A 16,898-nucleotide genomic window follows, 5' to 3' on the forward strand; every position below is an offset into this window, starting at 1 on the left:
AATTCAAGGCTGCATTAGTCCAAGTCCTCCATGAAGCAGACACCAAGATGGGATTAGACGTGCAAGAGATTTATTGGAGAAATGAATGGGGGAGCCATCAGACCACAATGAAGGTCTGATCTGTGTGAAGGATAGAGAGACGGAAGAAGTCCTGAATGGGAAGAATCATATACTACTGTGTTGTTCCAAGGAGACCTTGGATAAGACCATGGGTTGTCTTTGAGCCAAAGTTGCCCATCAGAAGAGTCCCATATCTTACAGGGATAGATCTGGGAGCAGCCTGTAGGAAGCAGGCTTCTGTGTGTGAACGTGATGATGGATTTCACAGCACAGCAACTGAGGCCATTAGTCGTGTACACTCCCCAGGGTATGAGCTGTGCATCTTCATGGCCGACACAGTCTTTAATGGACTGTGTGCAAACTGGCCTTCAAAGTTCCAGAAGACTCTCTGATTCTAAGGCATCACATTTCTCACACTTCTCACTCTGCATGGCTTCCCTGGCTAGGGGAATTTTCAGAATGCTTACTGTGTGTCCTCTCCCCTGGCACAAACTACACACAGTAGGTGTTCACTTAGTCCCATGAGTAGGGGAGAAGGCACTCTCCTCCTCTCCAATGACCTGCTGGCTGCACTCTGTAATTCCAGGTCTTGGAGGGAATCTATTAACTTAAATTGAGGATAGTAAATGTCACTCAGCCATGGTCCCCAGAGAAAAGCCTTATAAAGTGGAGTTTGAGTGAGGAAATGACCTTCATCACTGCAGAAGTGCCAAGACAAAATGGAACAGCCCCTGAGCAGAGCGGAGACTGAGCCTCATCTATTACCCGCCTCTTCCCATGGAAAGACAGCTCTCATTTATTATCTCCAGACCGTTTTCATTTTACTTACACCATGTGAAAAATGTTGAATTGGGAAATAAATATTATTTCCAAACAGAGATTTCCTCATCAACTTCAAATACCTTGGAATTATTATCCTGTTTCCAAATGTTTGCTTTATGCATTATTTCTTCATTTATATTGGTAAGCTCCTTATTGCAAGTGTCCTCATTTGGAAAACTCTGACAGAGCCTCCCTCTGTTGTTGGTCTGTGTTCATGTCTTCTTGAGGGATGTCTCTTCTTTTCCTTTTGAAGTACATTCAAATTTTACATGCAGTACCATGAAGAAATGTTTGCTGAATACTTCCTTCCATGGCACAGTAATTCTGTCCTGACTAGTTCTGCTCTCTTATTCTAGTCTTGTGCTCCCAGGTTCTCTTTTCTGTGAGCTCAGCCCATTACTGCAAGTCAGAGGTTCCTTCCATACCTTGCACTCAAAAACATTCCTTTGTTCCAGTTTCCCCTGTCTTTCCTGTAACCCTCTCTTGTTTTGCATAAGTCTTTCTCTTCTCTGCCATAAAATATCTCATCCATCCTAGCCCCTGCCCTCACATGCTTTCCTCTGCTAAATTATCACCTTTTCTCTCATTTGTTACCCAAACTCCATTCAGTCTGCAAAACCCCATAGGAAGTTCTGCAGATCCAATTCAGTTGATGAGGAAGGGCAGAGCTCAAAACCAATGACATCTTTCTCCTTGCTTATCTCTCAAAGATGGCACTTCTTCTGTTACACAGCATCTGTTCAGCTACCCTGTTTCTTGCTCTCTCCACAGCCCCCTCCACTGTTCCCATCATGCACCAGGTCAGTGCCACCATGAGGAGCATCACCTTGTCATGGCCACAGCCGGAGCAGCCCAATGGCATCATCCTGGATTATGAGATCCGGTACTATGAGAAGGTGAGCCAGCTCTTCCTGCAGGCTTGCAAGGCCCAGGGCCAGTTTCTGTTCCATGGGTGGTGGCCAGTGGAGGGCACAAGGAGAGAGCCTGTGGGAAGTCCTAATAGAGGAAGCATCTGGTGATGGAGGCCAGGAGCTCCCTGGGGAGTTAGGCAGTTCTGTCCTGGCAAAGTCTCCAAAGCATGGGCTTTCTCTGCACTAACTCAGAAGAGAAACTTCAGATTCAGCACCCTGCTGTCTGGAAAGTTCTCTGGGCTGGACTGGACAGGACCAATCTCCTTTATCCAGTCATATCTATAGCATAGCTATTGCTATGATAATACAGGTTCAGGTGCCCCTGAACCTGCAGAGGGGTTTGTGGTTTTGTAGAGCAGTAGTTTTTAGTTTTGGGATTATGTGCCTCCAACATGTTTGTTTTTTTATAAATTATATGCCCATACCACTGCAGTAATATATTTGTGGAGGTTAGAAAACATATAATTGGAAATTTAAAAGGATGAGATAAAAATGAATGGAAAAAGAAATTCATGGTCACCTTCCTTGATTGCTCATTAGCAGCTGTTGCTGGGAATATGGCAGGGCAAGTGTGGTCAAGGAAAGGGAAATGGTAACCTACAGAGCTGGTCCCTGGCCTATCAGAAGGGAAACAGGGCCTCCTCCCACCATGCTGAACTGCAGCATTTGCAAAAATCTGAGGAAAATGCACTAACCCAACACATTATTTGTTAAACACAAGATTCATTTGTTTGATATGTTTTATTGAGTGCCTACTACGTGGGACTATTCTAGGATGTATTAGTGGTCAAATAGAGAAAGATTTCTGCCCTCCATGGACTTACTTTTCAACAGTGGTAGACAGACAATGGCCAGCGAACTTACTAAATAAGGAAATTATATAGAGTGTTAGAAAGAGTAGCATAAAAGAAAAATAAAACAGAGCAGGGTAAAAAGATAAGGAGAGACCAACTCTGAGGAGGAGCAAGTTACAGAATTAATAGAACAGTAAACTTAGGCCTCTTAGAGAAGATAAGATCTTCGTGAAGACCTTGGGAAAGTAAGGATGTTGTGAAGCAATTATCTGGGTGAGGAAGGGATAACAATGTGTGCAAAGGTCCTGAGGCACTATCATGGCTGGAGGAGCAGGAAGGAGACCAGTGTTACAGCAGTGATGCCAAAAAAGGGAAAATAGTAGACAAAGAGCTTACCATGACTAATGCCGTGTTGGTCATTAAGGAAGTGAGCTTTTCCACTGAGTGAGTCTAGAAACCATAGCAGGTTTAGGAGCAGAGGAGTGACAAGATCTGACTTACATTTTGAACACCATTGAAAATCTACCTGATAGATCTATCATCATCTGTATGAATGATGAGAGCTTGAATTGAGTAGCAGCCCAGGGCTGTGGAAATGTAGCTGACTTCTAGATGTGTGGTATAAACTAAAGGATTTTGCAAGTTGGATTTTGGGTATGGAAGGGTTTGGGGTGAGATGCTAGGGTGTTACCATCATTGATTGAGAGGAGGATTCTAAGTTGTAGAACATATTTGGGAAGAAAGAAAGAACAGAAGTTCAGCTTTGTGTCTAAAATGACTGTAAGATGTCCATTTATGAGATACGGAGTCTATAGATAGTGAGCTGTGCACATCTGGAGTTTAGGAAAGGGGACCAGGTTGAAGATGTCCATCTGGATTCTGAGAGAATGTAGATGGCATGAAAGCCCCAAGCCTGGGTGAGGTCATCTGGTGGGCTGAGTTGAAGTGTGGGACAGGACTGCACCAGGAAGCAGATCCCTGATTTCCAGTGCCCTCCTCAACTAACCAGCCATGCAGCCGTGGTCAAATTACTTTGCCGTTCTAGGTCACAGTTTGCATATTTGTAAAATGATAGCAATTTGCCTCCCTGAAAGTGGAGGTGCAGATGGATTACGAGAGTTGTAAGGAGCTGTGCCCTTCAGCCGTTACAGCTGAACTTGCCAGCAAGATGAGGATTAGGCAGCTTTCAGTTTCATTTAGGGAATATTGGGTTCTGTACACAGTTGATTCAGATAATTCAGTGAACTGGGGGGCAATTTAAAAGCATCTGGATTCACAATTACTCATTATTTCTAATACACTTTAAGTTTGGGCCTCTTATTTGCTCTTATTTCCTCTTACATTTTTTGGCAATTAATAAAGTAAATCTTTATTTATTTTCCAACATATTTTGAACCAATTTGCTTGGATCAATTGATCACATGGTCTCATCTTATGCCAAACTTGATCTAACAGTTCCATAGAGTACAGTACACAGCATCATGTCAAAGTCACTGACAGCCCAGCTTCCCTTACCACACACATGAACTTGCAGCCCTGTATTACTCTACAGCAGGTGGTGGTACTGAAAAGGGGCCAAAATGCATTGGAGAGCACTTGCTCCTCCTCCTCCCCTGCTGTGCCCATGTCAATCACTGCCCTGGACAGTAGGGACAGGGTAAAGAGATTAACACCAGGCCCAGGACAGAGGCCATTCATTTTGTATCTGTGTGCCATTGCTTCTCGCTCCCCAACCCAGTCCAAGCTCCTCAACTCCTTCCATATTCTTCCTTTGAAATCTCTTCCCTTGAAAGACCATAACTAACCTCAGCTTCTTAGGCTATGAAAGAAGCTTATTCCTTCCCAGGCTACCTCTTTACTTCTCATTAATTTATACTAATTTTTAACAGATACACGGCACAGTGGCTCAATGCCTGAGGCACCTTGCATACCTCAGTGAAGCATATTATTGACTTGAGTCCAGAGGATACAAGGCTTTCCTTGGCAATACAGAAAATTCTTTGCATTGGTTGCCATTCAGCATACTACTGTAGAACTCACCTTCACTTTACAAAGTGCTCCACTATGAAATCTGTATCATTGCCCTGACCATTTCTAACATGACTAAAGAAAGGCATTAGCCTGTGAGACCATTCCGAAATAATAATAAACCACAATGATAATTCATCATATATTGAGTACCAATTATGTGCCAGATATATTGTCTCTGATCCTTAAAAGAAAACAGGAAATATAATAAAAAACCAGGTATAACCAACTTAGACATGATGGAATGAGTCACAGAAAGGTTAATTAGCTATGACTACACAGGTCACAGCTAGGGAGTCAAGGAGCCAGAATTCTTGACATATTTTTTGTTGTATTTCAATGATGGAAATTTCTGAGCTCAATACGTGAGTAGATGCAATCATTCTTGATGTTGAGGCTCTTTAAATTAGTATGAAATAAGATACTGGCTCTTAATATTAAATTCAAATATTTGTAACCAAAATGAGCTGCCGGCCTTCTCCACATGGCCATCGAATCCTGGTCTCTAGAAAATGCAAATGCAAATAGAATCCAACACAGGAGATGTTCTGAATTCAGTTCAAAGCAGCAAACTCACCATTCCTTCATCCTCCACTACCTGCTTTCACCCACGATGTCCCATTCCCTTCACCTAAACCTGGAATCACCATAGCAGGAGAGGAGCCATAGGCATTGTCAACAGATGGGTGTGGCTGGGTTCCAAAAAGAATGTTATTTATAAAACAGCTGGCCCACTGGTGGTAGGTTTGCATCATCTAAAAACTCCCCATGGGTCTCCTGCCCAACATTACCCTCTCAGTTTGTGCCAGGGACACCTTCCAATTTTAGCTCTGTGAATACAAATCAATGAGACTCTGGCCTCCTCCAACAGCTCATTAATAGAGAGCTCAGATGTCATCGAGTTGGTGACACTCTCAGAGCCTCTCCCATGCTCATCTCCTTCCCCATTTTAATGCGTTCCCATTCATCATTCTCTCTTGTTTACTGTCTTGTAGCACTTTTCACTCCTGGTGTCAGCGCTTGTAGGCAAACCATGGGAGGAGCCTCTACATCTGCTCTCGCCTGTCTTGATGATTAAGTGTTTAGATCTCACTGGCACTTCGTAATAACTGTCTAGGCTAGGATAGGTTGGTTTAGGTTTGGGGGGTTTCTACCCTTCAAATCTAAAGATCATTTTCTCATGGAAACCCTTTGGGACCTTGGCAATACCTTGTGCTTGGCTGATTGGTTCAGAAAACTGAGCTGAAGTGTGCTGCTTGTTCATTCACTTAGCACTGAGATGTGGAGAGACCAGGCAAGGCGAGGTCGTGATGCTGGGGATGGAGACATAATCACAGCTCTCAACAGCTGCAGCCTCTGTTTCTACACCCTTATAATCAAACCAGTCATAAGCAGCCTTGCCTATCACGCTCACTCATTTGCCTGGAATTGATTAATGACATTGTGGGGAACTAGAATGGATACTCATTTTAATCACTGAACCTCTTGGAGATGTGTAGACTATAAAGTGATTATGGGTTAATGTTTGTTCCTCACAATCCAAATGCCAATATATCAAAACACATTATTTTCAGTAAAAGCTACCCAGTCAGTGCCTCACTCATCTCAAGCAATGCATGATTCCATCTGATTCCAGTAAAACCAGAGAATTCAGGCAGCTGCCTGCATTTTGTGGCAATGGAATTTTATTCTTATTTGCAAAGTGATGAGGTGATGTTCATAGTTTCAAACCTCATGTTCCCAGTATGTCAAAATAATAATTACCAAGTTCTAGATGATATCCCTTCTATAGTGAACAGACTTCCTTCTGCCAAATCCTTGATTGGGGAAGGAGATGGGGCCAGGGTATTCCCCTGCTGCACAAGTAGATCAAACAATGTGTGGGCAGTCCTTCCCCAGGCTGTCTCTTTCAGGGGCCAATAGATAGTATCTCCATTAGAATGGAGATGGGCCTTTATATGTTGGTTAGAGCTAGCTATGAACCTGTGGTCCCTTACAACTGTGTCTGAATCATTCTTTGCCACCCCTATTCTCCCTGTTTCACAGATATACCAGTTATTTGCAGGCTCCTGAAGCCCCCTGGACTTTGCCTTGCTTTTGCATGTTATATTGGGGTCTCACTCCCCACATTCATCCATGTGGCTAATTTTTCCATCTTCAAGACTCAACTTATGCCCCCCTTTCCCCAGTTTCCTTGGAATGTATCTCCTCTAAAATATAGGCTTGTTTTCCCCCTGAAATATTCCCAGAGCCCCTGTCACTCAATTAACACTGTCATCAACTTCTGTTTACTTTCTAATCCACCCCACCAGATGTTGCATCCTCAGAAGACAGAGCCCATCCTTTGTACCCACAGCCCATTTAGAGCTCCCAGACATGGTATTGTGTCATTAATGTAACTGCCTGGCTAACTGAATGAATGAGTGAATGAACACATATTAGGTCATTTTTACCTTTGCAAAGTAGAAGAGTTTATATATTTTAAGGCAATGGGAATCTATTATCATTGCACTTTATTCTTTTGTCCTGACTCAATTCTCCAAACTTCTATCATTGACTGATTGTATGACTTATAGACCTCTTCTCATAAAGCTTTCCTTTCACTTGTCTTCTGACCTCTTGAACCATTGTACCTAGAGCTCATCACTCATCCTAGATCTGTTCAGTGGGGTTAGGGGTCTCCATCCGGTCTTCATTTTCACTATGGTCACCATCTTGTTCCAGGATTCAGATACAGGAAGGTCCAGACTCTAAGCTTTTGTCCTGTGTACTTGGAGATAGCCAAGAATCTTTGCAGAGAATAGGCATGTTCTCATGAAAACAGTGTGAGACCAGGATGGTATATAAGGTACTGAGAGTGAGCTGGAAACAGAAAAGGCAGCAATGAAAACAGTCTATGAGCTAGAGAAGTGAGAGAGGTCTTCCTAGCAAGGAGGCCTTGGAGATGTAGGCTTAAGCAACATGGAGAGAACAGAGAATTCTTGAGAAGCATCTTAAACTGAAAACAGTTAAAGCAAAGGCCTGGTGACCAGAATGTGGTCCCTGGGGGGAAAATAAAGCCACAGATTTAAGGGACTATGAGAGACTGGAATTGACTTCATTATGAAGAGCCTAGAGACCAAGATTTAGAATTTTGTTTTTATATGATGACAGTTCAGGGAATGTCAGAGACCTAACAAAAAGAAGTTTGACATTGGATGGAGGTGGAGAGCATCACAAAAAGATGGGAGATTCCAGAAGTCCAGGCATCAATCTCATGTTAAATAAGATCAGCAGCAAAAAGAGGAAGCAGCCCTTCAAGAGCATTCATGATAGACAGAAGAGCTAGGATAAAAAACAAGAGAGTCTGTGTATTCCAAAGAATAGATGGGTGTAGAAGAAGGGGATTATAGAGGACAAGCAGAAAGTTTAAGAGAGAGGCAGACAAGAAGGTACGGCTGATCCTTGGAGCAGGTAGAGGGGCTGAGGACACAGGGAGATGGGGCATGATCTCCTTGGATGCCACTAGAGGAATGCTGGGGTATGGGCACCCAGACAAGACCAAGGCAGAAGTAGGTAAGGGAGGCAGTGAAGAATGGCCTCAACTACTTCAGGAAAGTAGTCAGAACTCTGGAGGAAATTTCAGGAGTGATTTAAAACAACCATTGTGAGGGGTGACTAAGGAAAGCTCGAAAAGGGAGAGAAAAGACACAGTTCAGCAGAAGGAAGGCAAAGAGAGGTGGGCAAGCAGGTGATAGATGCTAAGATCAGAGATGTAACATGACTGCAAAGCTGGATGTTATTTCACCTTTGAACCCTGGGCATGGGTAGAAAATGATTGTGGGCCCCCTTGTCAGTCCCTGGGAACTCAGCTATTTCCTCAGACCCTTTCTTCAGAGTGTAGCTACCCCATGATCCAGAGCTGATTCTACATTCCCTTGACCCAGGCAGAGTATCCCTTTTCAGAAGGAAACAACTTCTAGCAGATCTGTAGGATCAGGAACTGATGGGGTCTGAGTACCTAGGGTGGAGCAGACTGGGGTGCAGCACTCAGTTCTTGGCTAGTGACCACTTTCCCTTCCTCTTCTTTAGGAGCACAATGAGTTCAACTCCTCCATGGCCAGGAGCCAGACCAACACGGCACGAATCGATGGACTGCGGCCTGGCATGGTGTACGTGGTCCAGGTGCGAGCCCGCACAGTGGCGGGTTATGGCAAGTTCAGCGGCAAGATGTGTTTCCAGACGCTAACAGATGGTAAGGCAGGGCAGAGGATGAGAATGGAGGGAGGCAATGATTAGGCACAGGACAGGAAGTAGGAGAAGAGAAGCAGCCTTGATGAAGCTGCAGTCTCAGCAAATGCTGTGTTGGATTCCCTTGGGGTTGGCCTCTTAGTAGGATCATGTGAACTTGCTTGATGCATGTGAGATCTTTGAAGTCTGGCCCGTTTCTTTCCCAACATTATATTTGATTTGTTGTGGAAGGGCTGTGCACTCCACGTGGTCCCCTGCATTTGCACACGTGGCCCAGGGTGCAGCCCTCTTGCCTCTGTATGAGGGTCCAGTTGCTGTGGGCTTATCCTCAGTCCCATCACACTCCTTGTGCTTGGCATGGAGCTGATGAGCTCAGAGACTAAGTACATGAGCCTGATTCTCCAGGAAGGAAACAAAGTCAACATTTGGTTCTGGTAATCTTATGCACACAGCAACCTGTAACCTGCTATAGATCCTGCTCAGCTATCTACAGAAAGAACCCTCAAACAGTTTCCAAGTCCAGAAAGCCAAGGAGCTTTTAGTTCCTATTATAACTGTTTCCTAGTTCTCTAAAACCACCTCCTTCACTGGTTCTTACTTCTCTGTGGCCTCGGAAGGTGTGTCTAACCACCTTCCACTCTTTCCATTTGCCAGATTTTATGCATTCCTTTATCTGTCCGCATACCTGTCTATCTATATTGATTCATTTTTCATTTATTTCCAGATAGTGTTCCAAATGGCAGTCTATTCCTGACTTTCCTAAATCAAAAGCCTTCTGTTTTAACTTTGTTAGTTACGTTATATAGAAAGGGGGGGGGCTGTTTTCACATAGCATTCTATTTTAGCCCAGTTCTCTTAGACCAGGTGCTTCACAGGGCTTGAGGTTTTATACTGGCTCACATATTTTTAGAAATTTTTATACTAATTAGAAATGTTTAAAAACCAAATGATTTTCTATGAAAGTCAAAACACTCATTTTCTTGTGCATAATTGAAAGAGAGGCCAGTGGTGGCGGGTGTTTTGGCATGAGTCCTCTGCCCTGTGGAGAGTGGCAGCTGCCCCCAAGTGGTGCCCATTGCTTTCCAGTGATTCACACCCCGATGCTTTGTTGTGAACTGGCTGGCCCCTACAGGATTGGAGCTGGCAACCTGTTTTGAGTTTATTTTAGGTGAATTTTCTCTTGTATTTCAAGGATGGCGAGATGAAGTAGAAAGGTGAGCCAGTTCTTTGAGATTAATAATGCTGCTGAGATGGAAAGAATGAGGACCATCTGCTTCTCCCTTAAGGACTCGGTATCCCTCTTTGCACCTCACTTACCGTTAAGATTTATAGGCACTTTGGCACAGGAAGTACACAGGATTAAAAGCCCCAAACTCAACATGTTCTGAGCACTGATCTCTTGACAATTCTGCTAGACAAATCAAGAAGTAACAGATTTCTCCCAAGAAGGCTATTCCTTTTACATTTGGCAGTTAAGTTTTGCAGCCCCAAGATGGGATAGATATAAGAGAGATCTGGTAAGTGGCCAAATTTGGGAGTATTTATCTTAATGATAGCGGCTCGCACATCAGTAGTGGTTGTGTTCACTGAGACCACAGGCACATCTGCAGCACACAGATGAGTCTGAAGGTTGATCAATGATCAATGATCAATGACCTGGTCGTTAGGCCTGGGAGGATCCCACCAAAGTGAAATGGCCACACTTTGGGGTGATGACTATCACATAAATCTTAGTCACAATAGCCCCAGCTGCTCTTATCTACAGTGTGCTGACCTTTGACTTAGCATCCTATTTTTTTAAGCCATTAGTGTTTCACATTGCTTTATGATGTCTTTAATTTATAAAGATACTTTTATGGACTCCTCTCTGTGGTTCCTTGTAAATTTTTTTGCCAAATTTATTTATTTTTAAATACAAATTACAAAAAGCTTCAGTTGATAGCAACTGAAACTGTCCCTTCATTCTTCATAATTGATTTCTCTGTAGTGGGAGGCTTCAAGAGCCAACAGCCTTGACTTCAGAAGTCTTTTCTCCACCCACACAATTGAAGGATGGATTGCATACATTAGGAACCATAAGGAACCTCTTCACAGAGGTTCTGATCCAATATATCTGAGAAGAGGCCCAGAAATATTTAGCAACTGTGCTTAGGGCATCCTGGCACAGATCATGGAGAACGTCACTTTAACCGCTATAATCATTAGAATGGCCAGAGAAAATCTGGGAAGACCAGATAAATTTGAATTCAAGATAAACAGCAAATAGTGTTTTAGTATAAGTATTTCCCAGGCAATATTTGAGATATAATATATTAAAAGCATATTTGCTATTTAACTGAAATTCAGATTGAACTGATGGTGCTGTGTCATTTTATTTGCTAGGTCATATAAACCCTGATCATAATAAAACATTAATAGCTTGGCCTTCCATATGCCTGGGTCTTGAGCACTAGGCAATACCTGTGAGAGGATCAATACAACAATAATAACGGCCAGCTGGCTCAGGTGGTTTATCCACATGAAAGAGAAGAGAATTAGTATTTGGGGCATCCACGATACATCAGACACTATGAAATGTTCACATGACTTGATTTATTTTCTTTTGTTTTCTTTTTAACAGACAGTGTGTCTGAGGGTCAGAGAGGCTAAATAATTTGCCCAGGATCACAAAGCTTACACAGGGCAGCACCAGAGTTTGGATGAGCTTTGTCCACCTCTATGACCCATGGGCTTCCCATTGTGACCATCACACAGCATGGTTTTAGCATTTGGCAGAAACTTTGATCCTTTTCTTGTCGAGTGGGATCCCAGAGTCTGAGCGATTTCTCAGGCATCTCTTCATCCACCACAGCACCTGGTGCAGAGCTGGCTGACTGCAGATACACTTTAAGTATCTGCTCATAAATTTGTTGACAATGCCACATTTCATGTTTGAGGAGATGTTTCAGTAGTGGTTTTCATTTCCCTTCTATTGGACTTATCTTTAGCCTTGCTGAAAGGCATTTGAGAGACCTTTGGAATGAGGGAGCAGGAACTGGGAGTCATCTTTGCTCCAGAGACCAATGTTATCACCTCTTATTTCCCCGATTCTGTCTGTCACTACTGTTTTGTTTTTATTGCTATTGTCATCTTTTGGTGTTGGTTGTTTTTGTTTGTGACTTAAAGATTACTCTTTGTTTTGGTCAGGCTTACAGCTCTGAAGCATAGAAACTGTAGTCTACACAGACATATAAATATATCATGTGTTTAGTATCATGTACTGAGCACCAGCTGTATGCAAAGGGCACACAGGTAAGATTCTAATTCTACTTTCTCACTTAGATGATTACAAGTCAGAACTGAGGGAGCAACTGCCTCTGATTGCTGGCTCTGCAGCAGCTGGGGTTGTGTTCGTCGTGTCTCTGGTGGCCATCTCCATCGTCTGCAGCAGGTAGGTCTTTCTTTGGGACCCAGGCAGCACCTCGCATGTGCCCCTCCCCCATACCGTCCCTTCCTAGACTGTGCAGATCAGGCAGGAGCTGGCCATTTCTGGACATGACCTTTATTCCATCTCAAGCTGTGGGCAGCCTAGAAGTCTCCAGATTATTTATTTCCCCTGTGCCAGGGATAAAATCCAGTGTGGGAGCTGGGCAAGACTATAAGTAAATAGCATCTATCCTCGAACCTCATTTTAGACAAGACTTTTAGCCCTTCTCACACTCAGTGGCTTTCCAGAATGACAGTTACAAAATTGCATTTGACCCACTGGAGCATCACAACCTGTGCACAGCCCATCCTCTGGTTAGAGAGCTTGGGCCCTAGGCAGCAGGCAGGCAGGAGAGGAGGCAAGAGGAACTGTGAGCTCTGCACAAGGAATGGCCTGAAGGCCTTGTGAATTTTTAATACTGTTTGCTACTGCCTTGGGTGGTTACCCAGATACAGGCCTGCAAAGCCCTGCAGTTGGCACCCTCATGAGTAGCTCTGCAATATGAACTGGTGCTGATTGGAACCCTCATTGCCTCTGCCCTCTGATTGGAGCCCTTAGCCCTGCCAAGCTTCTGTAAACCCTTGACTTAAAAGGCAGATCCATTTGCCCACAGGAATGCTGACCAGGGTGTGAATCTTTAAAGTGAGGATTATGAGGTGCTCAGTCCCTGGAGACACCCAGGGTGAGCCCTCCCTCCCCATCCCCTGTCTGGGCATGAGGCCTGAGTGTGTCTTGCTGAGACAACCCCTCTCCTCTGTATCTGCAGGAAACGGGCTTACAGCAAAGAGGCTGTATACAGCGACAAACTCCAGCATTATAGCACAGGCCGAGGTGAGTAGGAAGCATACATTCCCCTCCCCCATCCCTGGCAACCCCTGAATCAAGGGAACTAGTGCGTGCAGAGTTCCTTTGCCTAGTCCAAATGCATGTCCCCTACCAGCAGCCTTCAGTGTCCAAGCAGCCACCTCTCTCTGCAGGTCCCTGGGGACCACAGGCTGCCTATCCCATCATCCTGCTACCCTTTGTGGGCATTCCTTGGACTCCTGATGGGTAGATTGCCTTCTGCATTGATAAGCCCATATAAGATGGGGCGGGGGTGGGGGAAGATTGGGTTTAGCAAGTCATTGAATCCTGAAATCAGACTCAGTGGGAAAAGATGGAGGGTTCTCTATTTAACATCTTCTGCCTTATCTTATCCAATTGAGCAGCTGGGGAATGTGTTAACCAAATTCACAGATAAGCCCTAGAACATGAATGCAGGGAATTAAAAAGATAGCAGAGCCCAGGAGGCCAAAGTGCTGGGATATCTCCCAAGTGTTTTCTTTTAAACAGGGCCTTTAGAAGTTTTTCTCACTCATTATCCTACCATGCTCTGGTTTTTAAATCTATGTATAAAAATATTTTTGTAACTAAAATTCTCTTCACCAATGTACCTCATGAAGTTCCATGTCATAGTTGTTCCTTCTTCTGTATGATTACAACATTGCAGGAGCCATAACAGGTCCCACGAGGTCAGTGTGACCACCTTTCTGCCTCCAGAAATGGTATGCTTAGATCCTGATACATTTTGTTTCTGAACAACTCCTGAATTCCACGGATGCCCTCGGAACGCTTTCCCAGCACTTTGAGCTTTACTCTGTCACAGGCTTCCCCTATAAGCCAAGTTTTTCCTCATTTCCCCCTGTCACACTGTAAGCCCTTTTTTTTCCTGGTCACTCAGCAGTGGGCATGACAAATAGATTCCATAAGCATATATTTATGAAGCATGTCTTTACTGGGTTGCTTCTTCTCTGAGTACAAATGAACTCCAAAGTCAAAATTCTCATGGACAGAACTGCTTCCTTCTCCAAGGTCACCTGAGGCATGGAAACGAGGCTGGGTCATTCACAACAAATAGCCATGTCTCAAGGGAGCTTGTGTTCTACTGGTGGGTGCTGCTTTGGGCTGTGCAAAGAGTACTCTGTACATATGGCTTGGGGTCCAAAATCAAAACGCTGCCAAGGGTTTGTCAAGGACCAAGCCTTGGTAGCTGAGTTGCTGCACAGAGCAGTCTTTGCTGGGAGGAGCCATGGGCTGGGCACCAGCTCGGGGACATAATAACTCTTTCACAGTGGTCCAGGGCAGCTCTCAAAATCAGCAGTGCAGACTGGGCTCTCCCTGTGGTCACATACACAGCTCCAGCTACACTCAGATACCCATTTATACCCTCCTCCCCCAGTCCCCCTCTTGGTCACTCTATGTCTCCATCGTCATCAGTTTCTAAGGGATAAGCCCTATTGTGTCCTCTCCTTTCCTACATCCTGACTCTGCCACACTGCAGAATGTGTCAGCACCTTCACTGTGTGTCACCCCTTCCAGGCTGGGCCTCAGCTTCACCAACTTCAAAGCAGAGACTTTGGCACATTTGACTTTCAGGTGATGTGCACCATCTGATGCCTCAGAATTACCCGAGGCCTTTCTCCCTGTTTTTATGTCTCTACCTCAAGCTTCTGACATTGCCTCCTCTCACCTTCTCTGGGCCAACTTCTTGCCATGATGAACCACTAGATGGTCTGTTTCAGATCTGCCATCCTGTGAACCTTTTGAATGAAACATTTAGAGATGGTCATGTCAGCCCCAAAGCAGAGTCAGGACCATAGGGTATCAAATCAGGTTCAAAAGGAGATCTCATTTTGAAGTCTAGAAACATCCAAACATGCCCTGGGGCAATTTGGCCCAGAGCTCTGCTTCTAAAGGCATGCAGGCTAAGCCCTGGAGCACCCCTCAGGCAGGGTACAGAGGACCCAAGCATGCATAGGATGGAGTGCAGTGCCCTTTTGATGGCTTCAGCTTGAGATATGGCCGTTCTGCTATTTTGTAGTGGCTCTGTCACAGTGTGCACAAAAGTATGCTTCTAAAATCCCCATAACTACCTTTGGGGGAAAGCATCACCCATAAAGCCACAATAGGAGGGTTCCCTGGTTCTCAGGGTCCATAGAAAACCAGTCCCTGGTCTGCTGTTACCAGTGAGCATAGTTGGAAGTGCAATGTTGACTAGTTGCACAGTCACCATCCCTGAGTGTACACAAAGCTCTTCCTGGACTTTGGTTCACTTCCTTGGCTACCTTGGAAGTCTGCACCTTTGATAATGTCCTTGACCTCTACTGGTAACTATTCTCTTTTTACCCAGTCTCTGACACCTGGCTCCTTCTGGCACCTGGGTTTTCTAAGCACACAGTCTCAAGCATTGAATTGTATCTGTGCGTTTTCTCCTGTGAACAACTGTCTCCCTGAATAAAGCTATTATTATTGAAGAGTCATGATCAAAGGACCGTGGAGCTGGGGGAAGGCTGGCACACAAAAAAGCAGAGGAGGAAATGGAAGCTCTGATGGAGGAAGGATCTAGCTAAGGGAAGGCGGGTGGTCAAGGCAGGAGTGATGGATTTTGAAAGGCCTCTTCTGTGGTCTGGACTGGGAACTTTATTCTTACAGTTCATGTAAACTCATCTAACCTCCACAACTACTCTAGGAGGTAGGTGTTAATCCAGAAAGGTTAATGGTGGATTGTATGCCCTCTGAGTCTGGCTGAAGAGCTCATGCTCTCTGCACATTGCAAAGCCCAAAGGTGTTTGGTCCTGGGGAGAGGCTCCAGGACTAACCCAAGATATCCTGGTTGGTGGTTTGTGAGTTTCCTCTCTGGATCCCACTCCAGGAAGCAGAAGGCTCAATAATGCCTGCTCTTAAATGTGTACCCATAACTGGACCACCACATGCGTTCTGCTCTGTGGAGTGTGGACAGCAGTGGGGTGCTCTAAAGGCTTCCTGCCCTGGGAGTGACAGAGCCTGAAGCTGCCCAGCTTCCTTCACCAGTGCTCGCCTCACCTCACTTCCCCACAGATGTCCTGGGCACTGCAGAGAGGATGGTGGTCCCTGCCTTCCCAGACCCTCCTTCCAAACTGATACAGAGGCTATAGGAAACAAAACAGAAATGTTTGCATGCAGCTTACCTTCCCTGACCAGGTATAGCAGACCTGGTAAAGAATACAATGTAATGAGATCCACAGGCACTGTTCATGCTTCACGTCAGACCCTGGAGATTGATGAACAGGAAGGTAAGGGACATTTGGATTGGGTGGAAAGAGACCAACCAGAAGGTAGGCTGGGAAGATGACATGTGGAATACTTGGACAAAGAGCCTGTGTGCCAAGGGTTCATGTTCAATGGTGGACGGAAGAGATTACAAACTTCTCAAGCCCAGGATGAAGCAGAAAGAACACTCTTGTGATTTCTTGATCCAGTTCTCAGAACATGCTGGCTGATTAAAAGTTACCTGGACAGGATGATCCAGATAGGCCAGAATAGGCTTGTGTTGGGAATCTATCTTTGGAAAGTCTTGATTGATTCTACCTTGGGAAATGTAAACAGGTACTTACAGAGCTTAGGTGGCCACATATTTGATAGTGGATGACACCCTCCCTCATTTCGGAGTTGAGTTGGGTCGGATGTGTTGGGCTGGGAGAGGGAAATGGGGACGTGGGGGGGTTGTCTTCTTTTTCTTTGGTGGTATGGGGTTTGAACTCAAGGCTTTGTATTTGCCAAGAAGATGCT

At 44.7% G+C, this 16,898-nt stretch overlaps 1 protein-coding gene across 2 annotated transcripts in view; it reads left to right on the forward strand.

Annotated features, from left to right (window-relative positions):
• The window catches only part of Ephb1 (EPH receptor B1), a 440,603-nt gene that overhangs the window by 345,590 nt on the left and 78,115 nt on the right, over positions 1–16,898 (forward strand). For both annotated transcript variants that reach the window (XM_074060049.1, XM_074060048.1), the window contains exons 6-9: positions 1,654–1,778; positions 8,687–8,849; positions 12,167–12,275; positions 13,078–13,142. In XM_074060049.1, coding sequence (XP_073916150.1) covers positions 1,654–1,778; positions 8,687–8,849; positions 12,167–12,275; positions 13,078–13,142 — 462 coding nt within the window. The remainder of the gene's footprint in view (positions 1–1,653; positions 1,779–8,686; positions 8,850–12,166; positions 12,276–13,077; positions 13,143–16,898) is intronic.

The sequence above is a fragment of the Castor canadensis genome, chromosome 17 (genome assembly GCF_047511655.1).
Source record: "Castor canadensis chromosome 17, mCasCan1.hap1v2, whole genome shotgun sequence".
Classification (NCBI taxonomy): domain Eukaryota; kingdom Metazoa; phylum Chordata; class Mammalia; order Rodentia; family Castoridae; genus Castor; species Castor canadensis.